The sequence below is a fragment of the Squalius cephalus genome (assembly GCF_949319135.1).
Source record: "Squalius cephalus genome assembly, chromosome: 24".
NCBI lineage: Eukaryota > Metazoa > Chordata > Actinopteri > Cypriniformes > Leuciscidae > Squalius > Squalius cephalus.
Genome location: NC_137145.1, coordinates 23,270,965 through 23,285,461, shown reverse-complemented (window position 1 = coordinate 23,285,461; position 14,497 = coordinate 23,270,965). Strand labels below are relative to the sequence as shown.

At 36.9% G+C, this 14,497-nt stretch overlaps 1 protein-coding gene across 2 annotated transcripts; it reads left to right on the top strand.

The window, feature by feature from the left end:
- The first annotated feature begins 6,395 nt into the window (after positions 1 to 6,395).
- Positions 6,396 to 14,439, top strand: trim23 (tripartite motif containing 23). Of its 2 annotated transcripts, XM_079861687.1 has the most exons (11): positions 6,396 to 6,495; positions 7,118 to 7,280; positions 7,381 to 7,502; positions 7,764 to 8,042; positions 8,961 to 9,143; positions 9,219 to 9,434; positions 9,513 to 9,647; positions 11,434 to 11,563; positions 11,649 to 11,759; positions 11,899 to 12,023; positions 12,391 to 14,439. In XM_079861687.1, the coding sequence occupies exons 1-11, from the start codon at positions 6,409 to 6,411 to the stop codon at positions 12,568 to 12,570; spliced, it is 1,731 nt and encodes a 576-aa protein (XP_079717813.1). In that variant the 5' UTR covers positions 6,396 to 6,408; the 3' UTR covers positions 12,571 to 14,439. The 2 variants fall into 2 exon arrangements, with proteins under 2 accessions (XP_079717813.1, XP_079717814.1); XM_079861688.1 differs by lacking the exon at positions 7,381 to 7,502 and having other exon boundaries at positions 7,118 to 7,267; positions 7,854 to 8,042; positions 12,391 to 13,974.
- Positions 14,440 to 14,497: the final 58 nt, after the last annotated feature.

Below are 14,497 nucleotides of genomic sequence, written 5' to 3'. Positions count from 1 at the left end.
GGAGGGTGGGGTCAAAACAGAGACAGGAACACAAACACCACATGTGCTACACAAGACAGGACAGGCATGTGACAGTTTCTCACACAGTATAAATAGGTTTTTAGGCTACATGAAAATAATGATGATTTTGTATTTTGCATCCCTCTCAAGAAGATCATTTAAAAAAAAAAAAGTAAAGTAGGAGAGAGGCCGCACTATGCATATATACTTTTATTTGCAAAAAAAAAAAAAAAGTCATGATGTCATGACAACATAATAATATACCATTAAAAAAACATTTTAAAAAATATATAATTTCAGTTTAAATGACTTGTACAGTCAATTTGATTTAACTGAAATAGGTAGATGTTTTTAAGAGTATATTATATATTGTAATTACTAATTAGGCTTTAAATTGTAATAAATGTCCTGAACTTCGTCGACGGAGACTTCCGGCCAAGATGGCGTACTAGATAGCAGCATAGTTTAATCACCAGCAAAGTCTCAAAGTTTTATTTCTTATTTTTAGATTTTTCCCAAACGGTTTAATAGAGGTTTATGTTTTCATCATCTAAAGATGACAAGTAGAGCACGTAACGCTGAAGTGAAGTCCGTGAGCAGTAACAGAAATGGTCATGATTATGTTGACGCTATGGAGGTTTCTGCTGAAACTAACAAGCGTATTTTGGAGGAATGTGCTGCTGAGAATCTACCTGTTACTCCCAGCAAAGTTCATATAATGAAGAAAGTGCGGCCTGATCAGGCGGAAGATATCTCTAATGCTGATATACTTGAGGCAATTCACTCCCTCGGTAGAAGATTTGACAAGCAGGAAAAAAGCTGGAGGAGCTGTCAAAAAAAATGGAAGAGAACTGTAACGCCATTTCTGAGGTTAAGGAAGAGATGAAAGCTCACAAGGAGAAGGAAGCTATATTGGAGCTGGAACTTTCTGATCTTAAAGGTCCCGTTCTTCGTGATCCCATGTTTCAAACTTTAGTTAGTGTGTAATGTTGCTGTTAGAGCATAAATAATATCTGTAAAATTATAAAGCTCAAAGTTCAATGCCAAGCGAGATATTTTATTTAACAGAAGTCGACTACAGTGAACGGCTCGTTTGGACTACATCCCTCTACTTCCTTCTTTAATGATGTCACTAGAACCGTTTTTTGACTAACCTCCGCCCACAGGAATGCTCCCTCAACTCTACTGGCTACTTGCGCACTTCTTATAACTTAGCCTACTGTGATTTTCTGAAGTAAAACTGACGCTTCATCTTTTGTGTGATGTACAATAAACTTTATTAAACTCATCAGTACATGTTTGATCATCATTCGGACCTGGTCCGAAACAGCAGACTTGTAGGCTATTAATAAATAATGGATACATACAAGCAGATGACAAATACGTTATAATAACCGTAATTAAACTACTAAACTATACCTGTTTCATCTCTATACAGCACTCTGACTCTGTAGGCATTATGTCCGACTCGAAATGAACACCGTTACTGAGAGTTTCTGATATTATCATCATTCCGTGAGATGAATTTGTCCTGAGAGACTGAGCGCGAGCTCGTGAAGCTCCGCCCCCTGGGTCGTCCAGCAGCAGCTCATTTGCATTTAAAGGGCACACACTAAAACAGCTCGTTTTTCTGAGCCCCAAAAAATGTCAATTTAAACATGCTGTAAAAAATGATCTGTTGGGTATTTTGAGCTGAAACTTCACATACACACTCTGGGGACATCAGAGATTTATTTTACATCTTGTGAAAAGGGGCATAATACGGGACCTTTAAAAAAGAAAATAAAGAGCTGAGGTCAAGGGTAGGAGAATTGGATCGCTATTAAAGACGTTGGAATTTACGCATCAAAGGCTCGTCAGAGAAACAGAACGAGAACACCCAACAGGAGGTGATAACCCTGCTGGCCAAGATTGCTCCTGGTGTGCCCTGGGAAATGGAAGAGACGGTTCATCGTAGAAGAGAAGGAAATCGCACGCGCCAGATCATCATACAGTTTTCAAAGCGAATCTATAGAGATCAAATATGGACACTATCAAAGGGATCAATCGTGTGCAAGGAGGCAGGCATTCATTTCGCTGAGGACTTAAAGAAGACCGAGAGGCTAGGGGAGTACTTTGGCCACGCATTAAACAAGCGCGAGCTGAAGGGAAAGTGGCATACTTTCATGGTCCCTTCGCTTTCATTGAAGGGAAGCAAATTTTTGCCTGATGATGAAGTCTCGGAAATTGGGAAATGTAGTTTTTTTGAGAGGCTTTTTTTTGTAAGTGTTGCACTTTATTTTTCTAATCTCATTGTCGATAGCTTGACACTCTCGATCCGTTCACTGTGAGTTCCAGTGGGTGTATGTTCTCGTTGAAATGTCGTATATCTTTTTGTTCGTTAACTGCAAGGGGACTAAATGACAATGTAAAACGCAAAGGTATATTTTTGTTTTGCAAGGGTCAGAAGTCACATTTTGTTTTTCTACAAGAGACCCACTCTACTGAAGAAGATGCTGCTTTTTGGAAGATGCAGTGGGGAGAGACAATTTTGTTTAGTCATGGCTCTAATCGTTCAGCAGGTGTCGCCATATGCCTTAACAATTGCCCTGGGAAGGTTGTGACTTTTCAGTCTGATGCTCTTGGTCATTGGCTGGCTGCTGTGGTTAAAGTGAAGGTACTTTTATTATTTTAGTTAATGTTTATGGTTATAATAGTAGTGGGCAAAACAAAATTTTATTTTCTAAAATTACAGACATTGTCACACAGCTTAAATCGAAATTTCAAACAAATTTTGTACTAATTGGAGGTGACTTTAATCTAGCACCAGATGATTGGCTGGACAGATCTCCTTCTAGTTATACAAGCACCATTTTAATAACATTATTCAGGAGTTTTGCCAGTCAAATTCCCTTAATGACATCTGGCGGTTAAAGCATCCTAATGAGTCTCAGTTTTCCTGGGTCAAACCGAATGGATCCTCTAAGTCACGGATAGATTTTTGGCTTATTACTGAGGAACATTCTGAGTTTGCCACTAACGTTTCCATTTCTGCCGCACCATTGACAGATCATTGCCTTATTTCATTCATTTTGACACCAACAACAAAACATACCTTTAGAAAAGACTACTGGAAGTATAATGCAGAACTTTTAAAGGATAAAGATTATTGTACTCAAATAAGAAATTTGATTATTGAGATTCAAGATGACCTCACCTTAACTTCTAATGGGATAAATGGGAGTATTTTAAATTCAAAACAAGGGAAGTTTCAATTAGATTTGGCAAACAAAAAAACAAAGAACAGATTTAATTCAAGAAATTAACACCTGTTGTAATACACAGGAAATTACTCTCTCTTCAAGCTAAATTAGATAATTTGTATTTAATGAAAGCACAAGGAGCTTTTGTACGGTCTCGTGCAAAATGGTTGGAGGAAGGAGAGAAGAATACAGCATATTTTTGTCAGTTAGAAAAGAGGAGACAGAAAAGCAATGCTGTGAATAGTTTGATTGTTAATGAGAAGGTAATCACAGACCCCAAATTAATATCTGAGGAAGTTTACTCATTTTATAGTGATATTTATTCTTCCTCATATTCTGTCAAAAATGGTCAAGAATTTCTAGAAAATATAAAAGATTTTATTCCGCAGATTGATAATGAATTTAAAGCTGTGATGTAGACCTGAGATTTAAGGAAATTGATTTTGCTATTAAAAAAATGCCTTTAGGTAAATCTCCTGGTCAGGATGGTCTGACTACAAATTTTTACAAATTTTTTTGGGAAGATTTAAAAGATTTGTTGTTTAAAGCTTTAAAGGAATGTTTTGATTCTAACTCCTTACTTCCAACTATGAAGCAGGGGTAGATCATTCTCATCCCAAAGTCAGGCAAAGACAAAAGAGTTATTGATAATCTGAGACCGATTACCCTACTACATGTTGATTATAAAATTCTTACATCTGCTATTGCAAACAGACTAAAATTGAGGTTGAGTCAAGTTATAAGTGAAACACAATCTGGCTTTATTAAAGGAAGGTTAATACACAACAATATTAGACTTATTTTGGATTTAATTGATTATGCACATTTGATTAAGGATGATGGGTTTATTTTGTTTCTTGATTTCTATAAGGCATTCGATACTGTAGAACATACATTCATTTCACATGCACTGAAGTTTTTTGGATTTGGTTACAAATTTGTTAAATTGATAGAGATGTTGTATAGACATTAATAGTTCAGTATCGCTTCCAGGTGGGACTTCTAAGCGTTTTAACATAAACAGAGGTATTAGACAAGGAGACCCGACAAGTCCGTATTTGTTTATTTTAATAGCTGAACTTTTGGCAATTTATGTGAAAAGTAGTAAAGATATTAAGCCGTTGAATGTTTTGGGGAGTCAGCTATTAATAAGTCAACTAGCAGACGATACTACTCTGTTTCTTAGGGATGCAGAGCAGATCCCTGCCATCAATTTAGTGTCACATTTTTCCAAAGCTTCTGGTTTGAAATTAAATTTGAAAAAGTGTGAGTTGATGGCAGTGCATAATCGGACTGAATCTCAATTATTTAATATTCCATTAAAAAATGAGGTAAAATATTTAGGTATTGTTATTACTAAAGACGCTAAAACTAGAGAAAAAATTAATTTGGCTGACAATATAACAAAAAGTCAAAATATGTTAAATGTGTGGTTACAAAGGGATATTTCCATTTTTGGCAGAATTTTATTACAGAAAACTGAGGTACTTTCTAGGCTGATTTATCCTGCATATTCTTAATCTCTGACAGGTGGATTAAGGATATTAATCAAATTCAGTATAAATTTCTTTGGAAAAACAAACACCATTACATAAGAAAATCAGATGTAGTGAAGCCAATCAGTGAAGGAGGCTGGAATATTATTGATTTCGATGTTATGAATGGCACTCTTAAATTGAGATGGCTCCAAGCCTTCCTTAGGAATAAACATTCTGTTTGGTCTAGTTTTTCTTCTAAAATCTTTGATTCTTTTGGGGGCATTGATTTTCTTTTGAGGTGTGATTTTTGAGCCATCAAGACTAAAGTGTAAATTGTCGTCTTTTCATAGTCAGGTATTATTGTATTGGAAACTGATATACAAACACAATTTTTCTCCACATTGTGGAATAATAAGTGTATCCTTATTAATAGGAAATCAGTGTTCTTTCAGGACTGGATGGATAAAGGTATCTGGTCCATTGTATGCATTATGGATGAAGGAAATTTCCTTAGTTATGACAATTTTTGTGAAAAATATAACATTATTTGCACTCAGAAATTATATGTGGCTTTATTAAAAGCTGTTCCTGGTGGTTTGGTTCAGATGGTTAAAGGTGCATTGTGTTATTCACCTGTGATTCCAAGATTGAAAAGTCTAAGCATTTCTGGCCTTAATTTTACAGAGGAGGGCTGTAAGATTAGAGTTTTAAGAACATTGGTAAATATGGAGACTTTCCCTTGTAAAGTTAAAAAGAGAACTCTTATATTTGATTTTCTGAAAGACAAAGTGGGGAAAATTAGAACAAGATTTCTCACTTTTCCACTTTTTCCAAAGGTAAAAGAGGTTCAGTTTAAAATTATTAATGATATTTATCCTTGTAATGATTTCCTCCGACACAGATTTAATATGGATTATAATGAGTGCACTTTTTGTGAAGCAGACATAGAGTCGTTGGAACATTTATTTTATTTATGCAAATTTTCAAAGAAATTCTGGGATGACCTTTATACTTGGTTAAGCTTGAAATATGTAATGCCTGACTTTAACTTTAAAACTATAAAATATTTGTCTTTTTCTTTGAATTGCGATCATGAATTTTTGGTGAACAATATTGTGCTGTTGGCCAATTACTTCAAACACAAATGCTGATTCTTTTAAGAACCCTCCCACTTTCTCACTTTTCCATAAAGATTTAATGATCTTCTTCAAGTCGTTAAGACTTGTATATAACAAAAAAGCCCTTAAATTATATAATCTTCTTAAGGTATTTTTTTATGATAACCCCCTTGTGTAATATGTTCTTTTTGTTCTTTACGTTTCTTTAGGTTTATGGTTTATTTATATTTTGTGCTGCTATTTGGAATTCTTTGTAATCTAATAATATTTGTATCTTGAGCTTTGTTTGGTATTTTGTATGTTTTTTTTTTTTTTGAGCAATTAAAAAAAAAAAAAAAACTTCGTCGACGGAAACAGCTGACGGACTGATCCATTGTCATAAAGGGGTGCCTTTGTGACAAGAATGATATTTGGTTTCAAACATACAAAAAACCTGATACATTTTTCATTATAATAGGAATAAGTGAACAAATTAGTTTTCCTATACATTTTTTATATAGTAACTTGAACTTGTTCAAAGGCAGTATGTCATGATCACATCGACGTGTCATCAGATGGTTCAGTCCGAGGATGGCCGCTGCTGTCGGTGTAAATAAACAGGCGTCGATGGAGCCGTGTGCACGACACGGCCGCGGAAACACTTCAAATGCGGTGAAGGTACGACATACATGACATAAATAACTACTACACTAGATGTTTAGCTTATAAAAATAATGAGAGGGATTTTTTTTTTTGGTCCCGGTGGAGTTCACTGAGATTCTGCAGGGCGTTAGCACGCTAATGATAGCATCATTCAATACTGTCACTGCGGTTTTTATATTAAACACACTGTTGCACACTCATGTTAAAGCTCGATTAAAAACAAGTAGTTATGAAATAGGGTGTTATATTGATAAATATACTGTTATGACAGCAGTAGTAGCTGGCTAGATAAATGACCAACCGGTCAGAACACTAGAAAGGGCATTGTTCCTCAAAATACTCAGATTATAGGGTATTTGATAAATGATGGAGATATAGTTATGGATGTTTACATGGATTGTACTCAATGTTTATTCTTATAAATACATACAATGTCTATGCATGGTAATATTTGACTTAATTGACATAATATAGTAATTACTGCTTCTAAAAATTAAATTAAACATTAAATTATACACACATATATTCAGTGTGTGTATATATATATATGTATATATGAATGTGTGTGTGTCTGTGTATAAATGCTAACATTTGTCAATCACAAATTTAAATCATGTGTATGCATGTGATTGTGAAGGTGTTGGAGTGTGGTGTGTGCGAGGATGTGTTTTCTCTACAGGGGGACAAGGTCCCGCGGCTGCTGCTGTGCGGACACACGGTGTGTCACGACTGCCTGACCCGTCTGCCTCTCCACGGCAGGGCAGTCCGCTGCCCCTTCGACAGACAGGTCACCGAGCTGGGTGAGCTTAACATTGCCGTTCTGTTCTTTATAATAACAGTATAATTATATATTTAGACTTTATGTAGTAGAAAGAAACATTTTCTCTCTGTGCTCTGCAGGAGACTCGGGTGTGTGGGGCCTGAAGAAGAACTTTGCCCTGCTAGAATTGCTTGAACGGCTACAGAATGGGGCATCCAATCAGTCAGGCATGTCAGAGGATTCACTTCGGGAGATGGGCGAGGTTCGAAATATGCGATTTCAGTTTTAAATCGTGTATTTATATTTATATTAAAAATAAATAATAATTTCTATAATAATCATTATGATTATTCTTTATTTTTATGATTATTACAGCTAAAATATATAATATTTTTGTCTTAAGAATATTTGTGTCATTTTATTGAACACTTTTACATTGTTGCTGACTCATTTTTATCAAAGCAATAAATTAGGCTGTGTGATACAGTGATTTTATCGTGAATTTTTGCCATGTCTCCATTAGTGCGTAATCCGCTGTGATGAGGATGAGACTCACACTGCTTCCATGTACTGCACGGTGTGTGCCACGCACCTGTGTGCCGAGTGCTCCCAGCTCACACACTCCACCCGGACGCTGGCCAAGCACCGGCGTGTGCCCCTGGCAGACAAGCCCCATGAGAAGATGCTCTGCCCGCAGCACCAGGTGCACGCCATCGAGTTCGTGTGCCTGGAAGACGGCTGCCAGCCTGGGCCGCTCATGTGCTGCGTGTGCAAGGAGTACGGAAAGCACCAAGGGCATAAGGTGCAGAAATACAATGCAACTCAGTTCAAAACCACTTGTTAATCTTTAGGCATAGAATTTGGCTTGGATTGATTCTCTTTCGATCCCATATCGATTCTTGTACATTTGTATGTTACAACAATGCTTGTTTTTTTTAGATGCAACTGAATTGAAATATTCAAGAAATATCTTAATATTTCACTTTAAAATAATTAATAATTTGTTTTGCTGTTGGTTCTGGTGCAATAAAAAGTCTGAAGCAGGGTTATTATCAATAACTAAAATAAACTAAAACCGTTAAAAACATGTTACTTAAAATAAAATAAACATGTACTAAAATTAAAATAAAATGTACAGAAAGTTATTTAATATACTTACCAAGGCAACATTTGAAGTACTAAAATAACTCAAATTGAAATAAAATAAAAAAAAACTGATAAAAATGGTATAGACAATTTTTTGTCTAACTCCCCAAAAAAATCACTAAATTTTACCTAAAATTAAAATGAAAGCTGAACATTTTTATATTTAAATTTGTATGTAGTTTTTTTTTTTTTTTACTTGCCTAAGATTCATTACGAGTTATGTAATCGATTTGCTGATCACTGTATTGAATCAAATTTAATTGTTCTCAGTTTACTTATCAAATACAAATATAATCAAATCAATTTGCTGTCAACCAAACAGTTCTTACCCTGTGGGAGTTTCTGTCATGAGGAAGTTCATTAGAAACTGCAGAATGGGAGATCTGCAACAAATAATGTATAGCAAAAATGTTAAATGCATCAATCAAACAAAGCATGTATTAAAAAGGTTATTGTGTATTGTAAGAATTGTTATTGGATTATTTAAATATTTCTGGGTAATTTAAATCTGATGTTTTGTTCCTGTTTTCAGTCACTTGTTCCCTGATCTCTTTTCATGAAAATGTTTTACCAGCATGCTGTACTAGAGGGTGAAGCCAACCAGATTCGAGGCTCCATCTTGGATATGGCACACTGCATCCGTACGTTCACAGAGGAAGTGTCGGAGTACTCCAGGAAACTAGTGGGCATTGTGCAGCAGATTGAAGGAGGAGAGCAGATCGTGGAGGACAGCATGGGCATGGCCCACACTGAACATGTATGAGCGTGTTTTTGGGTGATTGTAATCGCCTGAAGCCTTTGCATCTGTGTAAGATTATTGGTTTCTGCTCAGGTTCCAGGAACAGCGGAGAGCGCCCGGTCTTGTGTACGTGCCTACTTTGCCGACCTACACGAGACCCTGTGTCGTCAAGAGGAGATGGCCCTGAGCGTGGTGGACGCACACGTGCGAGAGAGGCTGATCTGGCTTCGACAGCAGCAGGAGGACATGACCATCCTGCTGTCACAGGTGTCCACTGCCTGTCTGCACTGCGAGAAGACACTGCAGCAGGTACACACTCCGTCACGTCACACACTCAGCTGGATCAGAAGCAGGTCAGGAATTATAGATGGTTTGTTGTCTTTTTAGGATGATTGCAGGGTGGTTTTGTCGAAACAGGAGATCAACCGACTACTGGAGACACTGCAGAAACAGCAGCAGCAGTTTACAGAGCTGGCCGACCACATTCAGCTGGATGCAGGCATCCCTGTGACTTTCACGAAGGTACTTTACATCGCCTTGTTTGCACAGTATGGACACAGCGACGGATGAGAGATGACTTTTATAAAAACATCAAATTAAAGGGTTAGTTCACCCCAAAATGAAATATATGTTATTAATTGCTCAACCTCATGTCGTTCCAAACCCGTAAGACCTTCGTTCATCTTCGGAAACACAAATTAAGATATTTTTGATGAAATCCGAGAGCTTTCTGACCCCTCCATAGGCCGCAATGCAACAACCATTTTCAAGGCCCTGAAAGGTAAAAAAGACATTGTTAAAATAGTCCATGTGACTATAGTCGTTCAACTATAATGTTATGAAGCGACAAGAATACTTTTGTGCACAAAACCCCCTAAAAATAGCGACTTTATTCAACAATCTCTTCTCTTCCACATCATTCTTCTACGCTGTTGACGTAGTGTAAACAGTGCAGCGCTTCTGGATCCACGTCACTATTGGCCAATGCTGTTCACGTGAGCACCACGACACGTGTGTGATGTTGACGCAGGAGCTAGCCAATAGTGAGGTGGTGTTCTGATGTAGAACCAGGACGCGCGACACGGTTTACACTACGTCAACAGCGTAGGAGAATGACGTGGAAGGTGAATGTCGACATGATGAATGTCGGTGAGTAATTAATGACAAAGTTTTTGGGTGAACTAACTCTTTAACATTTAACGAATAAACGCAAAGTTTGTGATCTTTGAGTTCATTTAAGTGGTTACACCGTGATGTATCGATCTTCTATTGGTCATGCATCTCCACTCCATATGGGAGTAAACATTCATTCTCAAATCAGAGTTCACCAAACTTGAACTTTGGTGCCCGGCAAACTTTCCATGAGTTTGCATATCCAGTCTCCTGCATTTGCATGCGTATGAATGGAAGTCAGTGTAGTGTAGTGTGACCGTCCCTTTCGTCAAACAAACAGATGCCTTCAGCTGTGTACTGCACATAGATCAAACATTGTAATGCAATGTTAGATGTTTATCTTTGGCTTATGGGGGCTTAAACGGCCGCTAATGCCCATTGTCTGCGTGCAAAATGATATGGCTAGAGTTTAAACTTCATAATTCCTTACGAATGTCAAGGATTTGTTGGAAGAATTCTGTGCCAAGGTCAGATCTCTTGTTGGGCCTAATGCATAATACCATGGTGTTTTACATGCACAAATAGTAACAACACGTCATCAGTATGCAAATAAACAGTTTCCATCATCTTAGAGGAATAGTTCACTTCAAAATGAAGCTTCTGTCATCATTTACTCACCCTCAAGTTGTTGCAAACCTGTATGAATTGCTTTCTTCTGCTGAACACAAAAGAAGATATTTGGAAGAATGTCAATAACAAAACAGTTGATGGACCCCATTGATTTTCATAGTATTTTCTTTCTTAGTATAGAAAATCAATGGGGTCCATCAACTGTTTGGTTATTGACATTCTTCCAAATATCTTCTTTTGTGTTCCAGAACTTTCATTCTGAAGTGAACTATTCAACAAACACAGAACTCAAGATAATCTGAATATAGTGCATTACATTTCTGTGTTAATTGATTGAGAATTTATATGCATTAACTTTATTTTCAAAATGTGCATCAAAAATAGTTGGATGGAAAACCCTGACTGATATATGATTTTATGACATTTTACAGCATGAGCTAACTTTGTCTTGTCTGGTTGTGTTATTAGCGTGCTAAGAAAGGAACTGCTGTACTTGAGCTGAGTTTTGTGTAGTGATGATGTGTTGATATCCGGATTAAACAGATGTGTCCATCTTTTTTTCCAGGACAACCGTGTGCACATTGGTCCAAAGATGGAGATCCGGGTTGTGACTTTGGGCTTAGATGGAGCTGGCAAAACTACTATTCTCTTCAAACTGAAGCAAGATGAGTTTATGCAACCCATACCGACCATAGGTATCCTTGAGCAACGGAAATACATGTACAGAAATGCAAACATGCAACGGTGTTTAGATAATAAAGGATTCTATTTCTGTTTTAGGTTTTAATGTCGAAACTGTTGAATACAAAAACCTGAAATTCACCATTTGGGATGTGGGTGGCAAGCATAAACTCCGCCCACTCTGGAAACACTACTATCTGAACACACAAGGTAACGCGCAGAGTTGCTGCTTCTGGAGTTAATAATTCACTTCACTGTGGCTTTGTTCATAATGAAATTCACACAATCACATTTCTTGCTCATTAATGAGTGTGTATGACTGAAGCTGGTCATTTGTTCTGTCTCCCAGCGGTGGTGTTTGTGATTGACAGCTGTCACCGAGACCGGCTGATGGAGTCTCACAGTGAACTGGCCAAACTGCTGACCGAGAAAGAGCTCAGAGATGCTCTGCTGCTCATCTTCGCCAACAAACAGGTGAGAGATGTGAACAAATGTTTGTTCTGGTTATTTTGTTTTGAACATGACATTATTTTAAAAAAATATTAAATTATTTTTGTAGTTACAAATAATAAATGCACTTTTGTATTGAGGGTTACACTTTATAGGCTTTAACCCTGCTAGAGTTTAAACCAATGCCAGTGTTTTTGATAATTTTCACAAAAATGTCACCGCCCCGGGAATATTTTATTGTATGAATCTGAACATTTAAAAACATTTTGAAGAAAAAGCTGAGAAAATCGCTTGTTTTTTCAATGACAACGTGCATAATCAATGCTTTTATCGCTTGTTTTATTGGAGATTCTCTAACTCTTGACCAAGACTCTTTGACATGTCTCTGCAGGACGTCCCCGGCGCGGTGTCCGTGGAGGAGATGACGGAGCTCCTGAGCTTACACAAACTGTGCTGCGGGCGCAGCTGGCACATCCAGGGCTGTGACGCCCGCAGTGGCATGGGGCTTCACGAGGGCCTGGACTGGCTCTCACGCCAGCTGGTGGCCGCAGGAGTTCTGGATGTGGCCTGAGGGACGCTTACCCACTCTCAATAGACTTGTGACTTACAACTCAAGCCTGTCCGTGTCATTTGCACAGTCACCCTGCTCATGTTTTACCCATGTCATACCATCATACATTAGTAGACTTGCTGCTGTGTGCGCTTGTGGTTCAATGGTGTTCATAAATGGAGCTCATATAGGACTCCAGGTTAAATACAAGGCAACATCCTGCTGGTTATCATCTAACATAATTTCAAGTGAGTTGAAATTGTGTTGTAAACAAAAATATATTTGCAGATGCTGTCCATAAAGTTGATTAACATGAACTATTCCTTTGAAAAGAATTTAACGAACATGACTAACTAAACTTACTGTCCCTTCTGTTAAAACAGAGAAATTAACATCTGGTTTATGATGCTTGTCTTTTCAAGGTCAGTTTGATCATTCGCCTAACAGTAACTAATGCCTGGAGATATTTCTAGATGTGCTTGAGCCAAATATACTGGTCATTTTTGTACAGACACCCTTATAAAATCCCTGTAGGATCATGTGTGCAAACAGCACAAGGTTTATATAGATCTATTAAATGTTTTAATCGTAGGTAAAGCCCCTTAGATAAGGATGAAACGAGGCTCCGTCACCAGATTCATGGTTACTGCAATGTGAAGTGCCTGTTGTGTCAGATTAACCATAGTTACTGAAATCATTGGACAGGTCATGTGATCAAATCCATTGCCATTGATCAAACGTTACATGAAAGTAATTGGGTGAATTTCACAAAACATGTCAACAACATGTATAGGTCATGCTTCCATTAATATATAACATTTATTTCACATTAATTTCTAAAATTAAACTTGTTCTAGGAACATTGAGTTTGCATTATAGCATTATTATTACAATCAAGCACATTCTACCCTTATATTCTCATTACTGTAATATAATGTAAAAATTGTTTTAGACAATTAAGTATTTAGACATGGTAGTATTGCCTTTATGGATATTTATTAAAATAAATATTAAAATCATCACTGGGATTTAAACATCTGTAAGGAGTATAATGTGCTTAATTGTTTTGAAAATGTCAATGTTAAAAATTCTGAATGGTAGAAATATGTTTTTTTCGTTATGCAAAATTAACATTTTGATTTTGGGGGTAAAATGTGACCCACACATGCTTTATTGTTGTTGTGAGATTCACCTAAAGGCATACCATTATTCTTAGCATCTCCAGCTTTTTTTAAATGGCTGTTGTGAGTTTTTTGGGGCTTTAAAAGAGCCTGTAAATATTTATTGAAATGTCCTTTGTGGTCTTATGACTGATGCATGGGTGTAGGTGTATTTTCACCATGTATGAAGAGATGGATGTGTTTGTGGCAAAAAAACAATGTTACTGATTATTTATATTTTAAAGGAGAATTGTAGTTGTCATGAAAAAAAAATTGACAAAAAAGTATAAACCTGCTTCCAGTTCCTCAGTCCACTGCTTATTAATATCTGGCATATCTTGATTTGATGGAGCAAGTATTTCTTAGCATCTTAAAAGCAAAAACATTACATTTCCATTCATTGATAGACTTCATGCATAACGCAACTGTGGCCGTATGTAAACGCTCCATTACTTGACATTATCTGCATTAGTTTGGTTTAGGAACCATCCTTTGTTTTGAAACATTGATCCTCATTGCCATGTAACGTTAAATAACTGTACTTAGATAAAAAGCATGTATGAAGACATTCCCTGTCCCCTATTGCAGGAGGATCTGAAGTTATTGTTAATGTGAGTTTTGAAGCCTCTCAAGAAGCACACTGCTCACCCACATTTGTTGTTGATTTGACCACAGCTTTTTGTATAACCATTCATAATGTTACGCTATTAAAAACAAAGCTGAATGACGCATCACTGATGGAAATTAGTATTATTAAAAAAAGGGTACTTTATTTTACAAAATCAGAG

Bases quoted from the DNA above. Each gene is read 5' to 3' on its own strand.
- trim23 (XM_079861687.1), top strand. From the start codon at position 6,409: ATGGCCGCTGCTGTCGGTGTAAATAAACAGGCGTCGATGGAGCCGTGT. The intron at 7,503-7,763 runs GTTCGAAATATG...TGTCTCCATTAG, and splicing joins CACTTCGGGAGATGGGCGAG to TGCGTAATCCGCTGTGATGA. The intron at 9,648-11,433 runs GTACTTTACATC...CTTTTTTTCCAG, and splicing joins TCCCTGTGACTTTCACGAAG to GACAACCGTGTGCACATTGG.